Source organism: Amblyomma maculatum, chromosome 6 (genome assembly GCF_055883805.1).
Source record: "Amblyomma maculatum isolate TAMU_Amacu chromosome 6, ASM5588380v1, whole genome shotgun sequence".
In the NCBI taxonomy this organism is placed as follows: Eukaryota; Metazoa; Arthropoda; class Arachnida; order Ixodida; family Ixodidae; genus Amblyomma; species Amblyomma maculatum.
The window spans coordinates 68552525-68573401 of record NC_139349.1 but is presented as its reverse complement, the minus strand read 5'-3'; the positions used below and the strand labels follow the sequence as shown (position 1 = coordinate 68573401).

General features: G+C 45.6%; 1 protein-coding gene across 1 annotated transcript; it reads right to left on the bottom strand.

Annotated features, from left to right (window-relative positions):
- Window positions 1–6810: 6810 nt before the first annotated feature.
- Window positions 6811–19893, bottom strand: LOC146185960 (persulfide dioxygenase ETHE1, mitochondrial-like). Its single transcript, XM_084606884.1, has 7 exons — window positions 19612–19893; window positions 15249–15393; window positions 13073–13258; window positions 11654–11746; window positions 9068–9157; window positions 7840–7956; window positions 6811–7303 (listed from the first exon to the last, which is right to left on the bottom strand). Exons 1-7 carry the CDS (start codon window positions 19783–19785, stop codon window positions 7251–7253), a joined length of 858 nt encoding a protein of 285 aa, XP_084463010.1. The 5' UTR covers window positions 19786–19893; the 3' UTR covers window positions 6811–7250.
- Between the last annotated feature and the right edge of the window lie 984 nt (window positions 19894–20877).

The window sequence follows — 20877 nt, the reverse complement described above, 5'->3', positions numbered from 1 at the left end:
CACTCTGCATATAAGTTAAATAGGCAGGGCGACAGTATGCAGCCTTGCCTCACTCCTTTCTCAATCGGAAACCAATCAGTAAGACCATGCCCAGTTCTGGCTGTGGCCTCTTGCCCTTTATACAGGTTCCTGAGGAGATAGATGAGGTGAATTGGAACTTCCATCTCTTGGAGAGCTTGCCACAATCTGCTGTGATCTACGCAGTCAAACGCTTTCGCATAATCAATAAAGCAGAAGTAGATGGGTTTCTGGAACTCTCTTGCTTTTTCCATGATCCAGCGAAGGTTGGCAATTTGGTCTCTAGTTCCTCTGCCCTTGCGAAACCCAGCTTGCACGTCCGGAAGCTCCCGAGCCACATACTGCTGCAGTCTACCTTGGAGGATTTTCAACATCACCTTGCTAGCATGCGAAATAAGCGCGATCGTGCGGTAGTTGGAACAATCTTTGGCACTGCCTTTCTTTGGAATGGGGATGTAAACTGACCTCCTCCAATCCTGTGGCCATTGCAGGGTTGTCCAAATCTTCTGACATAATGTATTCAGAATGTTAACAGCGTCATGGTTGAGGTTTTGAAGCAACTCAACTGGAATGCCATCAATTCCGCTATATTTGTTCTTAGCGAGGCTGGATAAGGCCCATTCAACTTCACTCTTCAGGATGCCCGGCTCGGGATCAGTAATCACAACCGTTTTATGTTGGGTTTTCACATTCGGGTCCTTCTTGTACAGTTCTTCTGTGTATTCCTGCCACCTCTTCTTTATCTCTGAGGCTTCAGTGAGGTCCTTGCCACGTTTGTCCTTTATCACGCCCAGATTAGCACAGAATCTTCCTTTGACATCTTTGATTGTCTTATACAGAGCTCTTGTGTTCCTTAATTGGCTGTTGTCCTCAACTGCTTGGCACTGTATGTTCAGGAAGGCATTCTTATCTCTCCTTGCTATTTTCTGAAAATCCGCACTGAGAACCTTGTATCTTTCTCTTTCCCCCATAACTTTTGCCATCCTTCTTTCCTCAGCTATTCGCAAAGCCTCTTCAGATAACCAGTTTGCTTTCTTGCATTTATTTTGCTTTGGAACTACCTTAGTAGCAACTTCTTGTGTTATATCACGATCATCAGTCCACATCTCTTCGGGCTCTCTGTCTTCTAGATGTAATTCTTGAAATCGATTCCTCACTTCCACAGCATATTCTAATGGAATTTGATCCAGATCATACCTGAAAGGCCTTCTAGTTTTCTGCGTTTTCCTCAATCGAAGCTTAATTTTGGCAACAAGAAGCTGATGATCGGTGCCACAATCGGCCCCAGGCCTTGTTTTTACTGCTTGTATAGCGCTTCTCCATCTCTGCCGGCAAAGAATATAATCGATCTGATTCCTGTACAGACCGTCCGGTGAAGTCCATGTGTACAGGCGCCTTTTGTGCTTTTGAAAATGAGTATTCGCTATGGTCAGGTTGTTTTCTTGACAAAACTCTACTAGCCTCTGCCCAGCTTCATTTCGCTCGCCAAGACCGAACTTGCCTATAATTCCGGATATTTCTTCACTCCCGACCTTAGCATTCCAGTCTCCTATGAGAAAAACGACGTCTGATGATGGGGTGCGGTCTAAAAGGCATTGTAGGTCCGCATAAAATCTCTCAACGTCAGCTTCTTCAGCAGTAGTGGTCGGTGCATAGACTTGGATAACTGTTATGTTGAAAGGGTGACCTTGGATCCGAAGTTAAATCATTCGGTCGTTTTTGGGGTCGTACCCTAGCACTGCTTTGCCCATTCTTCTGTTTATTATGAGAGCGACCCCATTCCTTCTCTTGGACTCGTGCCCTCAATAAAAGACATTATGGTCGCCGGAGTTAAATTCTCCCATTCTGGTCCACTTGAGCTCGCTGATACCCAAGATATCAATGTTCAATCTGTCCATTTCTCGCTTGACGACATCCAGTTTACCTTGCGTCATAGATCTTACATTCCATGTTGCTATGTGATATATCTCCTTGCAACATCGGACTTTCCGGTCGCTTCCCGACACATCCACAACTGAGCGTCCTTTTGGCTTTAGCCCAGTCGCTTCATTCGTCCTGGAGCTACTAGGAATCACCCTTTGTTCATCCCCAGTAACATGTGGGACGCCTTCCAACCTGGGGGGCTCATCTTCCGGCGCCATATCATTAATGGTATTGTGACTGGCCATAGGGTTTTCTTGGCAGGAAATACTGGAGTGGGTTGCCATTACCTTCTCCAGTGAATCACATTTTGTCAGAACTCTCTGCCGTGACCTGTCTATCTTGGGTGGCCCTACACAGCAGAGCTCACGACTTCATCGAGTTTCGCAAGCCCCTCAGCCACGACAAGGCAGTGATCCATGAAGGGGAAGGAAAGTATAGAAAGATAGCTCGAAACAAACTTGGAGCTTACTCAGATGCCTCATTGACCCAAACAACTCCAAAAGCGACCAACGCAAGAAGCTTGCTAGGGCTCTACATGGTTACCGCGGCTCCAATAGGGATCTCGTACAAACCATCAAACAAAAGTATTTCTGCACCACAGTCGACACGGACCCCCTCCCTCCATATAATGGGCAGCCCAACGAGAAACTAGATGCAGAATTCACCGTCAAAGAAATACAGGCCGCCATCCTAGCCATGCGCAGAGGCACAGCTCCTGGGAAAGACAAGATCACGGTGGGACTCCTCGCCAATCTCCACGACGCAGCCCTCACGCAGCTCGCGAATTACATTAACAACTGTTGGCGCATGGGCCGGTTGCCAAACGAGTGGAAGACTGCGGAAGTGCACTTCATCCCCAAACCGGGCAAACCCATAAATATTAACAATCTACGGCCCACCTCTCTCCCCTCCTGCGTAGGGAAAGTTATGGAGAAGGCGGTACACATCAGGCTCACCCGATATCTTGAAGAAAACGACTTGTACCCACACACCATGTTCGGATTCCGGCCTGGCCTATCCACCCAAGATATACTTCTGCAGCTTAAAGAAGAAGTCATAAACCCCCCTAACAAGCCTTTCTTCAGGACAATTCTCGCTCTTGACCTCAAGGGGGCGTTTGATAACGTAAAGCACCACTCTATTTTGGAAAATATGAGCCACATCAATTGTGGTGCAAGGACCTATGCATATGTTAAAGATTTCCTTCACGGTCGTACCGTCTACGCCGACCTCGGTCTGGCAGAACCCAGCCAAATACAGCTAGGCACACGTGGCACGCCACAGGGTGCTGTTCTATCACCCTTACTTTTCAATATAGCTTTAATCAAACTTCCAGCACAGCTAAATCAGGTATCGCATCTACGGTACGCCTTCTACGCGGATGACATCACTATTTGGACCACGGCCTATTCTACCGCGGAAATCGAAGACCGCCTTCAAGAGGCCGTAACCATCGTGCGAGCCTACGCCGCTAACTGCGGCCTTACTTGCTCCCCCGAAAAGTCGGAGTTGCTGGTACTACACAGCTCCCGCCAACGCAGACCCACTGTTGAAGTCAACCTCAATGGAAACCCAATACCACAGAAGGACACCATCAGGGTTCTAGGGCTTTACATCAACGACAAGGGCAGAAATGTGTACGCCCTCACTCGGCTCAAAAACACCAGTCTGCAGGTTGCGCGTATGATAGCCAGGGTCACTACCAACAACAGGGGTATGCTCGAACAAGACACCCTGCGCCTGGTTCAAGCATTCATCATTAATAGAATTGTGTATTCGACACCGTATCTGCACCTCAAAACGGGAGACTATAAGCAAATCGACGTCATTATACGAAACGCAGTTAAAAAGGCGCTGGGCCTGCCCCAAAGCACTTCCACAGAACGTCTTTTGCAATTAGGGGTGCACAATACAGCCGAAGAACTCCTTGTCGCCCAACGCGCCACCCAGATAAATCGACTAGCAGCAACCCGCACGGGCCAGACCGTTCTTATGGACCTTAACCTGACTAGCCCGCAAGGTCTCGTACAAAAACAGGCTATACCGCCCGTGTGGTCAGACTCGTTCATAGCCAATCCCCTACCCCGCAATATGCATCCTCTGTTCCACCAAGGGCGCCGCAAGGCGCGGGCCAAATACATCCAGGAAAAGTACGGGACGGACACGGCATCCTACTACGTAGACGCAGCAAAGTCAGAAGCGGGGTACACGGTAGCGGTTGTGATTCACCAACAACAACTGGTTGATGCCCTCACCATCTGCGATGACAATATAGAAATGGCGGAGGAGGTGGCCATTGCTTTAGCCGCCACGCATACCACCTGCGCCTATATAATAACAGACTCTATGGCTGCCTACCGCAACTACATCAAAGGGCGAATATGTCCCCAGGCTGCCAGAATATTGAAAAATTATGGACACCCCGAACAAGACAAATGCCTCGTCTGGACACCGGGACATCAAGGCGTGGAAGGGAACGAGTGCGCCCATGCCGCTGCCCGAGCTCTCCTCCCCCGGGACTCGACCCCTCCATCCTCCACACCGCCCTATCCCGGCCCTCTGGCGACGTATGCGGAGAGGTTACAGCACTGCAGACTCTCTCGCAGAAAATATCCACCCCCAGCCAAGGGGCTCTCCAAAGCGGAGGAAGTTAGATGGCGACGGCTACAAACAGGTACATATAACACACCAGCCCGTTTAAACACAATACACCCCGGGTTCTGCGACCCCAAATGCAAATATTGGGGGGAAAGGCAGGCCTGCACCACATGGTGTGGACCTGCCCACACAATCCTCCAGATGATCCGAATGCAGTGCCAACAATTGAGGGGTGGGAGGCTGCCCTATCCAGCTCTGGACTTGAGGCCCAACGGGCCATCGTGACACGTGCGCGGGTAGCAGCGGCAGCCGCTGGAGTCCCGGACTAGGGACCCCACCTACCATCCCCCTCCCTTAAATATACTTAATCAAGTTTTTCACTCACTCACTATAGATTGTGAAAATGATTATTAAATAATTGAAATGTATAAAAAGTGAAAACATAAAAAAGGCTTAAAACGATATCGGAATGCTAAGAATGAAAAGCAAATGCTTGATGCTAAATAAGAAAACGTAGGTTGTTAATTGATCAAATAATTATTTGCAATTATTAAAGATGGATGTATACCTGTTAAAATGCTCATGATTAGATGTCCATGTTGATTATGCTAAAAAAGTTAGTGCGTAATTGAACAATAAAATAATTGCAATAATAGAAAAAAAAAGAAAAAAAAAGAAAAATGCGTTCAAAAGTGTCAAACTTGTTCAGATTGAAAAGCCAATTCTTTCTGTTGCTAAATATTGGCGTATAATTTTTTTTTTTTTGAGAAGACAGAAAATGCATCCCTATTCTTATTTTTATATTTCCGAAAAGCAGTGTTGTTAATGTGCGCTGACATCGCACAGTGGCGTCCGTGTGGTGTGCGATATCAGCGCACGTTAAAGATCCCCAGGTGTTCGAAAAAACTCCGTACCCCTCAACTACGGCTCCCCTTTCTCTCTTTCCACTTTCACTCCCATCTTCCTCCCTTCCCCCACGGTGCGGTTCAGGTGTCCACAGCAAGTGTGACAGATACTGCGCCTTTCCCTTTCTCTGAACCAATTCATCATCATCATCATCATCAAGTTAGCGGTTATAAATTTAGCGGGGTTTTACACTAACTTAAGTTTAAGCTATAAGCATTTTTTTCCTTAATAAAGTATATGCCACATCGATGAAAACATCGACAAAATAAGCGGGATGCGCCGGTTGTACTATTATGTATGTATACCAGCGCAAAACGGCGACACACAACGAACGAGGGCACACAACTAGCCACCATCAATGGATTACCAACTAGTCCGAAATCTTACCCTACCAGTTATACTGTCACCCAAACACCTGTTTAGAGCATGCGAGCGATACACCAACAAGCACGTGCACACTTCTGAGATTTACAATTTGCCTTTAGGGCTTGAAACAAGACCTTATATCGTGCCTACACATTCCCATTGATCGTGTTTAAAACAAGTATTCAAAGCTAAATCGGGCCCGCCAGAAATTTGCGATCTTGCATAAAAACACAACAGGGAGCACATTTCGATCGACCGAGACAAGTGTGCGGACAACTGTACTCGACGTCAGCAGCGGTGACCCGGGTCTCAAGTGTTTCCCAGTTGGGCGTTGTCATCCAACGGCGTTGCTTGGATATTTATCGTACTGTGCAGGATGAGTAAAGCTACTACCAGCGCATCTGTTTGCACTCAGCTATGTAAACAATAAAACTTTAAAGATTAGGCGAATGTATATTTCAGCACAAAAAAACACAGTACGAAGAAAGTAGACCGACGCACGACTGCTACTTTATTCGCCCTGTGTTTTTTGCGCTGAATATGCATTCGTCATACTAAGACCAACAGCCCGTCTTTCCACGTTTTGAAGGTGAAGTCGTCGTCACCGACTCATTCCTGGGGAAACATCGCGAGTCCGAAGTAGATGTTGAGTGCTGTACTAGATACCTTGAAACAATCAGCTTGTGGTGGTGGAAGACTTGCGGATGATATATCACCGACAAGTATTAACAGCACGTTTGGCTCGATTTAAAGGCTTTAAGAACCCAAATACACATCGGCTTGACACTGTATAGCGGAGGAGTCAGGAAATTTCGACCACCTCGAGTTGTTTAAAGTGCCTCACATCGCACAGTACATAAGAGCCTTGCGTTTCGCTTCTATAGTGGCCCCGGGAAGTAATGTCGAGGAGCACATCGTAAGATCTCCAAGTTGGGCAGATCGGAGGTGAGCCGAAAAAAAAAAAGTCATATATAGTTGTGAAAATATTCAAAAATTTATTCTTACAGATAAAAAAAAAAATGGCAGAAAGGAATTAAGAGGTTGTGGCTGCTTTGCGATATATTAACGAATGTCTAAATTGGCATCGTTAAAGCAGCAAATAGACACCTTAGTCTAACCATTCATGCATATAAGTATGTATCGATCACACATATACCAACGTTCTGAAAATAAAAGGCAAGCATGTTTTTATTGCCACTGAGCCACATGAAAATGCTCTAGTATATTGCACCGTCGCAGCCTTGGTCAGATCATTCTCTAAAATGACACTTTAAATACAAAAATACAAAAATATACTGTGCCAAATAAAGTGACATAAAATTTATTATTAAGGAGAAAAACTCAGCAAACGTACTTCTTTTATAACAGTGATAAATACAACACGTGCGTGGTGACATGTCAGAGCACAACGGTTCGTTGACGGGGGGTTTTCACCGGACTCATGCAGCAGAGTCATCCAGACCGCACACCAGGTTGGCGGGAACAGCTTTGTCTGAAAGCAGTGAGGTGATCCGATCAGAATTCACCATGTTTACGATGCTCGAGGGTCGGCGTTGCTTTTACTAGCGCCGTAACGGCGACAGGGAAGCAGACAAGGCAAGTCTGTGGCAGCTCACTAATGTTCACAACCTGAAAATTGTTCCACTCAAACTGGGGAAAAAATAAGTAATAAAAAGAATGCCTCGGAATTATGTACCCTTCGAAAACAAGCTGATTCAGTACTGTAATAATATATTTACATGGCGTAACATTTTTGTAGCGCTTATGTTACATTTAATTATCATGTAATTGCTTCTTTTATGACCGTCCAAAATTTCAAATCTTTGCCATGGTCAAATACGTGGGAGTTAAGCGTACAATCCTGCGTGCTACAGTCTGTGACCGCGCTCTAGTTTTGCCTGTTGCATCATGCGAGGCACATTTATATGTGATCCCAGAAATGTTTTTGGAAATTTCAAAAAGTTATATGGTCCTGAATTGCTGACAACATAATGCTTAAAAGCCCGGAACATAAAATCTAGAGTATACCAATCATCTTCGGATAGTCGAGGTTGAGGCTGTTCATTATGTCCACAAACTCTGCCTTGGACTTCGTCAAACGAGGATTGTACTTCAGTTCTTCCCACACTGTAGTGGTTGTCAGACCTGTAAATAGACAAGAATTAGACGTGTTCATATTTAACCAGCCAAAGGACGAGACACAGGGAAGAAGAGGACAGGACAAGGACCTTGTGTCTCGTCCTTTGGCTGGTTAAATATGAACCCTTACCAACTTGCCCAATCGTCAACCTTGTTGAATTAGACGTGCTCCAGCGTACAGGAGGGACAATCGTGCAGTAATGTTTTGATAGCAAATTCTCCCCCAAGCAAATGAAAATTGGTCATTTCATGCATATTTACACTCATAGTGGTGACTTCTGTCGTTCGCAGTCAGAACTAATCACCGAAATTCGATCTCTGGAGGCGTAGACATCGCCTTTGCAAACATTTGCAAACAACGTGCCCACAAGGGCATGGCAAATCCGCCAATTTTGGCCTTTGCGCCTCTTGCCTCGCCTGCGTCATTCATGGGCTTTCCCTATACGCCTTACTTCTTTATTGCCTCGGTGTACGCGTCGCATTTCTGCACCACGCTCTTGGCAGCCCAGTAATTTGCCCATCAGATCAGCCACGGCCGTGGTTGTGACGTAGGTCGGAGAGGTCTAATGATAAACCGCTCTTCGATTTGCTGCAGGAGCGGGTCTTTGAAGCACGCCAGCTCCGAACAGTCACCATTGCCATCTTAGCAAATTTGCTGTCAGTAGAATGATAATTTTATAACCATATAAAGATTTTTCTTTCTGTCTTTTTTTTTTTTTTTTAGTGCTTTGCTACAAAAAGCCGTTTAGAAAATGTGGCACCGTTCAGGCTTTTAATCTCGAAAGTCAAGGACGCGAACAGCACTATCTGTCGCAAGCAATTGAAAGTCTTAACCGCTTCCGTTGCCTACACCAATCGATGAGCGCTCTTGAATCTGCCAAGGCATCGAAGTTATAGAATCGTTGGAAAGAGTCGCCGCCGCAAAGCAAAGCCACCACAGTAGGACGTCTCAAACCACGCCCAATTTGCGTGTGTGCTTGAGACGTATTCTTGTGGCACGTTATGAGAAATGGAACGCCGATGGTGTGGCAGTAGCGTATCCTTTATCGAAAATGCGGTGGGACGACTTGGTGAAGGCTTTAAAAGATTTCGTCACGACAAGAAAGCTGCTGCCTACCTTTGTAGTCGTGGGCGGGATACAGATTGTAGTCCTCCGGCAAGCTGAGTATCTGGGAGTGCACCGAGTCGTACAGGAGTTCTGGATTCCCTGCGGACCAAGCAGCTTTCAGGGGGCACTTTGCATGGTCAAAAGCGGACATCACATTGCATTCGCGAATTGTCACCTGTTCCGGCGAATAAACGCAAGGAAAGTGATAGCAACAGTAGTTGATTGGGAGGGAAAATCCGGGGTGTGCATATATAGGTTCCAAGGTTGCACCTTTCTTGGCGCTCATTCTTTTTCTTTTCTATCAGCGTTGAAACAGCATTTGAAAAGGCATCGGATGAGGCATCGTTCAGATGTTACAGTACGGCGATTACTATACGTCATGTTTGCCCGACCAGACAGCTTGCTTGGAAGCCTGGTCGACGTTCTGAAAGATTTTGAATGAATGTGTACGTGGGCTGAAATTTACAACTGAGGAACCAAGCAACAATAACTTCTGCTTTTTGTTTTGTGAAGAAAGAGAAACACGTGTGTTATCGCCCAAGATCTTCCAAATCCTAACTAAACTTCCAATGTGGTCATTCATTCATCCATACATTCATTCATCGTCAGCCGGACTATACCCACTGCAGGGCGAAGGCTTCTCCCATATTCCTCCAAATAACCACCCACTTGACTTCTGCGAACTTCTTAATCCCATCCGCCCAGTTAACTTTCTGCCGCCCCCTGCTGCGCAAATTTCCTTCCCTTGGAATCCAGTTTGTTACCCTAAGCGACAATATGTTATTCTCTCTTCGCACTACATGCCCTGCCCATGCCCATTTCTTCTTCCTGATTTCTACTAGAATGTCGGTAACTTGAGTTATTTCTCTGACCCACTCTGCATGCTTCCTATCTCTTAATGTTACCCCTACCATTTTTCGTTCCATAGCCCTCTGGGTTGTCCTCAACTTAAGTAGAACTCTCTTGGTTAGCCTCCACGTTTCAGCCCCATATGTAAGTACAAGTAAGATGCAACTGTTGTATACCTTGCTTTTGAGCGATAACGGTAAGCTGCTAGTCATAATCGGCGAGTACCTACCGAATGTGATCCGTCCCAATCTTATCCTCCTTGTTATTTCCCTTTCATGGTCCAGATCTGCGGTTACTACCTGTCCCAAGTAGACATATTCGCCTACCACTTTCAGTGCGGAAATTTGGGCAAGTTGATTTACATTCATGGCTGAAAAAAGCGCGAAATGGGAACAAGGACGGAGAAAGAACGACAAGGACAGCGCCTGTCCTTGTCGCTCTTTCTCCGTCCTTATTTCCATTTCGCTAAGCCAGTGCTTCGCTACCTAACGTAAGCTGCTATTTATTTGGTTATTGTAACTCGTAAAAGATTGCATTGTTTTGTCGTGGTTGCAATAAGCTCTCATGAAATATTGCTAAGAAAGGATATGGAGGAAAGCATTTCGGTTCAAGCAGGCCGGTTGTGCGCGAACGGCTATCCCGCTTCATTTCGAGTACAACTGGGAAACTGATCAGGCAACTTAAGAATGGGGTTTAGTCGAAATCAGAAAAGAAGAAAATGTTAGCAGCAGCTCCCCTACGCACAATCCATGTCTTATAGGCTGAAGAAGGTCGCATGTGGACGTGACATTAACGTTGTGTCTTCCGACCCTAGGAAACAGCACGATTTGTAAACATTATTTAGAGGCAAGCAGGAAAGAGGGATGGTTGTTAAGTGCCTCACGTGCGTATCGTCGTTTACTCCTTGCGAAGTGGTTTATCGGGGCCCCTTCTCATGCGGCGCCATGTACATTGGACACACTGGAAGGTGTGTTAATAAGCGACTTATGCAACATAAAAGAATAAGGGAAAATTATATCCTATCACACACAGTCTTCCTCTGCAGGGCTTGAAATGTAAACATGAAAAGAATGTTGGCGAAGGGAGAGCTTAAGGTCCACTTTTGAGAGCTGACGCGAGAGCGTGTGTGCTCTCTCATCCGCTTACTATACATCACTTCCAACTTTATCCACCATAATTATCTATACCCCAAATTATTTCACTCCCCAACTTAATCTCCTTTAATTCGCCTTAATCCACCGGAACATCTTAGTCTAACTTAACCTCCTCTAATCCAGTTAATTTACCTTGAGTCCAATGCAAGCCACCTGAATCTCCATTGATCTTACCCAACGGGCAATCAGCCCTACGTACGACACCATTACTATTTAGCGGTACACGTGGGAAGGAATTGCGAAATGAAATGGCTTAGGTGGAAGTGCATCGGCAATTAGAGGCTGGCAGCCGAACCGGCATCCCTTATCTCATGGCTGCTGCACCCTGACCAAGGGAATTTCAGAAGCTATATTTACGTTGTGCTTGCAAATTTCATTTTCTAGAGATCGAAGGAAAGGGAAACAAGAGGATAGAAAGGAAATGGAATGAAGATATAGGGAGAAAGGGAAATAAATGCAAGTGAAAGAAGAACGGAAGTATATAAAATAACGAAACGGGAAAGGAGCGATTCGACTGAGCCACGGCTTCGTCTTGCCGTGCCTTTAGTTACACACGCTTATAGAACACTCGTGCTACGCGAGGTATACGTACCTTGTTGGAAGTCCGTGCGCCCACATCCGCGAATAAGCAGGGCGTCCCCAGTAAATGCTTTTCTCAGGTCGTGCCACACGTACGTCATACAACCTGAAAATGAAAAACAGTGATACGTAAATGGAAACAAAACACCGACCGCCATTTATCGTCGATTCTCGACAAGCAACATAGTCGATGTCGGGCACATTGGAATGAGGTGAAAAACTCCTTGGGTGCATCACACACTTCGCCGTGTTGGTCACGCGTCAATCTGCCCAGTACACCTGTGGTCCACGTGCGGATCCCAGACTTTGCGCCTTATGAATTAGTACACGTACAATCCTGGAAGGGTGCCATGGTTTCCCGCTCGGCTTGGGTAAACTCGGATTTTTGCAAAAGTGGCGTTGAGCGTGGAAAGTAGATAGCCGAGGAGGCGTTGTAAGTAACTTACGGCGCTGCACCGTACACACCCTAATCGCCACATTCTCCGCCACAAGATCTTGCGTATTTCCCCGAATCCAAACGACATCAGAGAAAGCAGACTATTTCGGTTCTGAAGACATCACATTAACCCACATATATGCAAGGACCGAAATAACTTTTCGATTATTATTTTTTCTTGCACACGTAGGTAACTTAATTGCAAGATAGGAATGGCTGTACTGCTGCACCCCACTGTATGGAGACTGCTTAAATAATTGCTAATTTGTCGCTGGTACGGGAACAGTTCCTTCCCATATACATTTGCATACCATTCAAACAACCGGGATATATTTAAAATGTAATTCACCCTTAGCTATTCCTTTTTTTTTTTTTTTTTCATCTGATTCTCCTTGTCTGGGTGTAAAATATTATAAGCCCCAAAATGAAATGCACACATATTTTAAACCTATTATGCTCGAGTCTGTACATGTAGGCTTTCTTTTTTTTTCTTTTTTTTTTTCTCTCGAGCAGTTTCTTACTGCATTAAGAAAAAAGCTGACTTGATGCCTATGTAGTTTAAAGCTAGACAAATATTCCCTAAAATAATACAGGATTGAACTTATCTTCACCTAATGGCGCACGCCTTTCCTCCTCCCTTCCTCCTAAATCTCTTATACCTCTATATAGCGTGTTTCTGTGTTGTAATTTAATTTCTTTCTTTGTTTTCCTTAGTTTCGTCGTCGGCGACATCGGCAACTCAGGACTCCTCTTCTCATATGCAAGACTGAACTGACTGACACATAGGGACTAGGCCTAACTAGGCCGAACGGGGAAATTATGTCGACGTCAGAACCTATTGCGACGTCTTGACCGCGTAAGTCACGCCGACGTCAGAAGCTTTGCGACAACTGGCGGACACATCTAGCGCAATCTAGCGGAATCTCGCGAGAAAATCTTGCGGGCGCGAGATTAACGTTAAATCGCCGTGTCAACCATCAGTGATGGGATACATACCATTGGTGTGGCCAGGAGTAGCCCTGGCCTCCAGCTTGACACAGCCAACTCCAAACACGTCTCCTGGATTCAGGTGTTTGTCTGCCCGCGCTTTAGATGCGGCCGCGATGACACTGCGGCAGCCCTTGAGTATTCCTTTCAGCTTCCCGGAACCGGTGATATGGTCAGCGTGGGCATGGGTATTCACTGCGTGGGCGGCGTGTATTAGTATCAATGGATAATATAGCGCAATAGCTTAAGAGCTGAAGCTCGGAACAAACCCTGATGCCCTGTGACGAAGATCTGGTTTAGCCTCATAGCCACATAACACCCCGCGGGTATACAAGCACCTCACAGCGATCACATAAAACAGTAACGACTTCACTACACAGTCGCTCACCGGTCTTACCGGGTCGCGACGTCAGAGGGAACCGAAAGTAGTTGATACATCATATATTTGTGATTATGAGATGCAACACGAACTAAAATTTTCATTACGATATGTAGGACTCTGAAGTAAATAAATTGCGCTGAAAAGAAAATTGGGGTGGGATGTGAATAGAACCTGTGACCCTTGAGTCGCGAATCAGACATGCCACACCTAGACCACCGACGTGCTTCTCCCAATAAAAATGCTATGCCGCAAAGCTTAGGTGTCCCCTTAACAAGCCGCGAGTTCTGCCGCGCGTGTGGACAGGCCATCCTTCATCGCTCACATGCGTACCTCACACGCCATCGCATCTAAAGTGTTTAGTATTGACTGATTCGGTGAGGCTTGTCCCAGGATCGCGACTGAAGAATAATTTTTGTTTTTCCAAAAACATTGGGTTTAAGCTGTTGACGATACTTTTCGTTAGTGGAGCGAAAATAATAAACTCAAAACAAGCTAGAGATTTGATAGTATGTCGCAAAAAGAAAGGCAGACTCTGCAGCTCGTGCACAGTGCACCCGTGTATACAATGTGGGAATTGCATACACCAGGTGCTCCAGTTTAAGGTAGTCGAATGTCCTATCCCAGACTAACTGAGGGCTGATAAGAGCAGCGTCGCCTGTTCTGCACTGTCCATTTCGTTCTCGAGGGGTAATTAATCGGCAAGTATACCTAGTAAGTTAACTTCTAAATAATGACTTCAGGAATGAAACGGGAATGCAGAAGTTGTAGATCGGAATGACAAAAAAAAAAAAAAAAAGAAAAAAAAAAATAGGCCTGCCGAACTGTTTGCGTAATTTACGAAACCTTATGCCTTGGCCTTGAAAGTACGCTACCACGTAACAGCTTAGGACGCATGTCTGACCCCCAAAGCGCCGTAAAACCTATTAGGGGACAGGAAAGCGAATTCTGCTTTCTGAGATGCGGTTTGGGATGCTGAAGCAACGCCATGCCCTATGAAAGCTTCTGGATTTCGCGAGTTATCATTCAGAGGGAAATCAGGGAAAACTCCTTCTGGTAATCGTTCTCAGCAAAACTTTATTCACAGAGTCTGTGGCTGTTTTGGTACTAGAAAGTCAGGCAGCGAAAGACGCACTTATCGCCAGTATATTCAAACTCGTTATGCTAACACCAAAAAGAACGGGTTGCCGTTCTTACGAAGAGAATGTGGCGTGAATGAAGTGGACGTGTGGAAGTTTATGGCGATGTGTCTTCTTTGCGATCATAACGCGGCACCCTGTCGATACGTGTTGAATTGTGTTAGTCTTCAATGACCTATAAGAACGGGGAAAAAAAAAAAAAAAAAAAAAAACGCTACTTGGAGTAAATGGAGCATTTTCAGTTGAAACATTTGGGCCGTTTTTTTTTTTTTAACATTTAAGATATGTAACGACCATGTACAACTTGAGAATCGAGACTTCATTCCTAAGCCAGTCATTAAACATTTGACTTACTGCTCTTTACTAAGCAAGCCTGGCTACCGTTAGCTGGGATTGCGTGCAATACGAGGTTAACCAGGGCATTGTTCAGCCACTGTTTTCATTAGTGATCATGAAGGTGAGCCCTGAATAATAATCAAAGCTACTGTTACATTTAGTTAGAGCGTCGCACACGAAGCCCTCAAGTGCATGTCTTGGGCGCCTCGTCCCTTGCACATAATGCCAGTGTTTTACGAGGAAAACGCGATTTTCTGAGATTCGCGTTTTCTTTTTAATCAGAGTAACAGCATCGCAGGACTTAGTTATTGGCCTGTGGAAATATACACACCTGCATAAACCAGGCGAAGGTCAAGTTCATTGATCAGCTTGACATCTCTCTCGACCTGCTCCAGAACTGGATCGATAAGCAGGGCTTCCTTCGAGTTCAGATCGGCCAGGAGGTATGTGTAAGTCCAACTCTTCTCGTCGAAAAGCTACGACAGCAAGTAATCCAGTTATCATTAGTCACTGTAGCATGAAGGAATGGTGCATGCTCAGTTCAGCATGTTCAGTAATGCTGGACAACAGAGAAGCCATCAGTTCTTGCTTCTTTCAACAGGAGCAGAAAACGAGTTCCAGGATAGGCATTCTGCATAAAACTTCGGTTATCCTTGTATCATCCCCTTCGAATAGCGCTAGTCGTATGGTCGAATACACTATGGTGATCTTTAAATGGGGCTAGTTGGTTGTGTATTATAATTAAAGGAGTACGCTAACTTGACAAAACAGACAAACGGGATCAAACATTACACGACACGAGACCCGTGCGCAGAACCATGGGTTTCAACTATACGGTAAAGTTAAAGTGAGTTAGGCGTGCGAAAGCACGGTTTAATTCGGATCAGGTGTTGGTCGACACAAAGCACAGACACTGCGCTTTCTGTCTCGTGTCGTGTAATTTTTAATCCCGTTTGTCTATTTTGTCAAGTTAGCGCATTCATTTAATTATTATAAATACTATATGATGCTCCGCGAAGGCACAATTATTTTCGATGCCTCTTGGGAGCCCTGAATACTACCCATATACTGAAAATAGTAATGCAGGACCACGAAGATAAAGCTTGAATGAAAAAAAAAAAAAAAAAAAAAAAGTTGTTTAGCTCTGGTTAACCCTAGTTGAATTGCGAAAGCAACGGCGGAAGCTTCTTCAGCCTGCTACATTATTCCCCTATCACGCCCTATCAGTGTAAGATGCTAAATTATTGGGGACACTTAAGCTCATTCTTTAAGGGTATGACGCGAGAGCGTAAGCTACCAGCCCACATATAAAGTCACGCTTCAACCAAGCCGTATGGATGTGCCTGCGTGTCGTAGGGGTAACGAGAATGGAAGCGTTTCTGTCAGGCTGATTATGATATCACCCTCCCATATGAAAAGGGCGACCCGAGTTGGCAGCTCCTAGCTGCCCGTGGCATAGGGGTAACGTGAATTCAAATGTCGTGGCAGGCTGATTTTTTTATGAGGAGACTGCGGCTACGCCTCTTCACGGCGTATAGTATGTGCATCTTCCCGGCGTAGTTGCGGCCATCTAAGATCTCGCTTTGGCTGTCTAGTATTGCTTTCGCAATAAAAAGCGCATATTGTGAATCGAAGACATTTAGCGATTACCTTTGGCAACCTGCCAGTCGAATACACCGAACGATACTTACCCCTTGTTCCCAAGCAAGTGGTGTCCACTTGCACGACTGGAACAAGGTGATCTTTAATGAACGTGCTATTGACGAGATATTGCTATAGGCTCCGTTCTCCTGAAAATCCGGCGTTGTCAGCGTAATGAGCGAAATATCACGAATATGCCTCCGACGGGTCATTGTTGGCAGAGGACAGTATGTCCGGAGACTGATTGGTACAGGCGGGTCGTGTGACGTCGCGAGGCCACACGACATGGCAGTGCTGGCAGGAGCTACCAACTCGGGCAGGGATTGAATGAGTAGGAATGGATATGTACGCGACAAGGATCCGCAAGAGCCTTCTGCAGACGGGTATCACTGAAGCTGTCGCGTCGTAGAATTAAAGGCGGAACTTAAGTGTAACTGTATATTGTTATTTTTTGTGCGAATGCACTATTTCACGAAGTCTAAATGGGCCTTCAGGATGTGCGCCACAGATACAGCGCCTTTCCTTTTCCTTAAACCAATTATTATTATTATATTATTCAGGTGTCCACAGAGAGCGTGACAGATACTGCGCATTTGCTCTCCTGTAAGTCAATTACTAACGAAAGCATTAGTAGGGCATGTAAAAATGATATATAGTGATGATGGTAATTAATAACAAATACCAATAAAATAACCTATGATAATTAGTGATTTTTATATCACTAATTATCATAGATTATTGCCAGCCTGCCAGCCTCCTTGCGTACTACAGGCATTTTTTTATTTTGCAATTACCTATTAGCTAATTTAGTTTTTCTAATTTATTAAATATTCATCTTAGGCCAAAAATGTGCATTGGAATAAAATAAGAACTACAATAACAAGAAAATAAATAAAACATCTTGCTGCGCGTTATGGTTGCCCGATGGCGAGTGAGTCGCATCCTTGTATAGTGTCTCAGTGAATAAGCGCGCCGTGTCCGGCGGGCAGAGTGAACACGTTGTCTAATGTGTGTATATCCTACAGCGTAACCAAACCGAAACTTGCATCAAAAAGCAAAAACAAATACCGATCAACACCTAAACCGAATTAAGCCGTGCTTTCGCACGTCTAGCTCGCTTTAACTTTAGTTGAAACCCTAATTATTTTTTTGACGCTGCCATAGTTTTACGCAGCTGCAGCTTAAGGATATGTCGCGGTGGTGACCGAGACGTCGCAATCTCGAATACTGTTTTGTCTTTCGGGGAATAAAACTTTTGTTGCTGTTCACATCGAAGGTTTTCATCACGTTCATAGAGTGTATGAGAATGCCCAACTTTCCAGCAGCTGAGCAGGTATCAATCAAAACTGGATAATCAGCAAGTCGGTATATATACTGGGTGTTTCAGCGAACACTTTCAGAAATTTGTAAAATTATCGAGTTCGCAACTGAAACAAAATGCATTCCAGGAACGAAATTTTAGCCGCGGCGGAAGGACTTTACTGTAAAGATTCTCCTATGTACCCAATTAACGAACACTTCAACATTTAATTCACCCAGCTCGGTAGCTTGTGTCGATGGGAAGTTCGAAACCGTAGACAAGACAATGGGATATCAGTGCGAATAAATAAGGCGCTTTTTTGGCACAAAACAGAAACGGCTCGTATTAGACGCGCGGGAAACTTGGTGGAAACGTTACGTCTAATGATTACACGCCGCAGCGATTACGGCGCCAAATTCGAACTGTCCGCTCCACTGTGTCGCAAGACGGTGTGGGCAGGGCAATTTATTAATACGAAAGCATTACTTCGCTATGTTCACAGATTTCTGTCCGCAGACCATGTCCGCAGAACGTGTCCACAAAATCGTGTCCGCAGCAGTTGTAATTGAGAAGTGGTAGACGATAATGAATGGCGTCAATCGATAGAGGGTGACATAATGTTGCGTATGAAAATATAATTAGACCAATAAGCTAATTAGGTGATTAATTAGAATAATTGGTTCACAGGCAACGAAAGGCGCAGTATCTGCCACACTTTTTCTGTGGACACCTGAACCGCGCCGTAAGGAAAGGGAGGAAGGTGAGAGTGAAAGCGGAAAGAGAGGAAGGTGAGAGTGAAAGCGGAAAGAGAGAAAGGTGGATATGATGTCACGCAACCGGACGTAGAGCCGAAAAAAAAGCATAGAAAGGGATTGGCGCGCAATTTGAAAGTACCAAAGACTAAAATGGGCAATCAAGAAGGGAATTAAGCAACTAGAAGCAACCAGAAGCAACCAACAGCAGCATCCGTGCTTCCACATTACTCCAATGCAGATTCTGCAGTGCTCTTTAATTTTTTTTTTTTTTTATACAGCCCAAACTAACTAATGTCCGCTCCACTCTGATGTGTCATGCACTTTACCTTATTCCGCCCCTCTCGGATAAAATAGTCATGCCGTTGGAAGCGAAGGCCCTTTAAATTGCGTCCAAATGAGAAGCAATGGTATGTGCATGTGTGTTGCACACAACACAAGATGGACGCACTTCCCCGCAAAGTGATTGCTTGGCAGTTGATCACGAAACCCAAGAAACTCACCGGAATTCAAAAATACTAGGCTCACTGATATTATATGAATATACATTAAACGTCTATTACTTTTGCTCTGTAACGCATGACGAGACCTCATCTCCGAAGCATGGCCCATATTCTTCCATCCGCGACAGTACCTTTCCGAATAAGGATTTAAATCATTGTGTGATACTTCTTACAGATCGTGGGAATAGAGGATATAAGACGCGAAATAGTGTTCACGGCAAACAGGTGAGAGGGGTGAAAGTATTGTGATATGGCGTGACGCAAGATGCAGTTACGGGCTAAAACTTGGCAAACGCGTAGCTACCGCAGCCAGCCATAAAATGAGGAAACAGCTGTCTCCTTCAGAACCCCGAAAGGATCGAGCGTCGATGCAGATTTTTTTTTTTGCGCCAACGTCGACACATAGATTTCCACGCTCCACTATTACAGATAGCTCAAGTTAAGTCGCGCGTCGCTTCTAGGCGACGTGCAGTGCATCTTCGCTGAAATGGAGCTCACCTGTCTGAAAAGGACGTCGTTTTTCGCCTTCGTGTCGGCTGAGAGTAGCCGAGCAAATCTTACAATACCTGTGGCAGGACTGCCGGCTCTCAAATGTGAACCGCCGTTCGGTCGAGGGAAGCGCGAGTGCCACGCAGCTCGTAGAAGCTCCTTGGTGCTGCATTTAAAGATCATGCTAGTCTATTTTAACTGCGGCTTCTGCACTCTTTTGAAATAAAAAGCCGGCACACTTCTTTCTCCAAATGGGAGGGACACACGCCAGAACGTAACGCTATGCTCACTGAATCGCTCCAGAGGTGGCGCCGGTTGGTCTTGACTGACAAAGTGGAAGTGTTGGCACATTTCCCACTGGCTGCAGCATCAATTGCAATGCTTCTACTTATCTTGACGTTGGCTATGACGGTGCGCTGGTAAATCCCGGGGCTATTTGTCACTTCGCGATAATGAAAGAGACTGTCTGATAGCCATTGTTTTTTTTAATTGGTTCACAGGAAGGGAAAGGCGCGGCATCTGATAGCCATTGTTTTTTTTTAATTGGTTCACAGGAAGGGAAAGGCGCAGCATCTGTCACACTTGCTCTGTGGACACCCGCGCCGTAAGGGAAGGGAGGAAGGTGTGAGTGGAAGTGGAAAGAGAGAAAGAGGAGCCGTAGTGGTGGGCTACAGAGTAATTTCGACCACCTGGGAATCTTTAGCGCCCCGCCGGGGTGGTGCAGTGGTAAGATGTACTCCCCTGATGGGGCTGGGATAGGTAGGTCACCGCCGCTTGCGGCGGGGGCTAGCCTGCCACATAATTTTTATCTGTTGTAAACCGTCATTGCAACTGCCACCGTTTGTTAACTGATTTTTAACTGATTTTTATTTATAGGAAGGGAAAGGCGCGTTAACTGTCTCACTTGTTTTCTGTGGACACCGCAACCGCGCCGTAAGGGAAGGGAGGAAGATGGGAGTGAAAGTGGAAAGAGAGAAAGTGCTGTTGTTGTGGCTGTAGGAAGAAGGAAAAGAAAATGCTCCGGCCTGCTACTGGCTCTGTAGCTGAGCCACCTCCGCTGCCTCGTGCAGACAGAAGAGAAAATAGAGAAGAAAGAAAAGGAAGAGGGAAAGAAAGACGCGCGCCGCAACAACAGCCGTCGTCCACCAGCAGCGGTGTCGCGTGCAATGACGGCCTACAACGGATAAAAATTCGATGCCAGGCTAGCCCCCGCCGCAAGCGGCGGTGACACCTGTACCAGCCCCATGTGGTGGACAACGGCTGTTGTTGTGGCGC

Excerpts from the sequence above, each read along its gene's own strand:
- LOC146185960 (XM_084606884.1), bottom strand. The coding sequence starts at position 19,785 with ATGATCTTTAAATGCAGCACCAAGGAGCTTCTACGAGCTGCGTGGCAC. Across the intron at positions 9,158-11,653 it reads GCGCACGGACTTCCAACAAG|GGAATCCAGAACTCCTGTAC; the intron begins GTACGTATACCT and ends CTTGGTCCGCAG. Across the intron at positions 7,304-7,839 it reads CGACTATCCGAAGATGATTG|ACAAAGCTGTTCCCGCCAAC; the intron begins GTATACTCTAGA and ends CACTGCTTTCAG.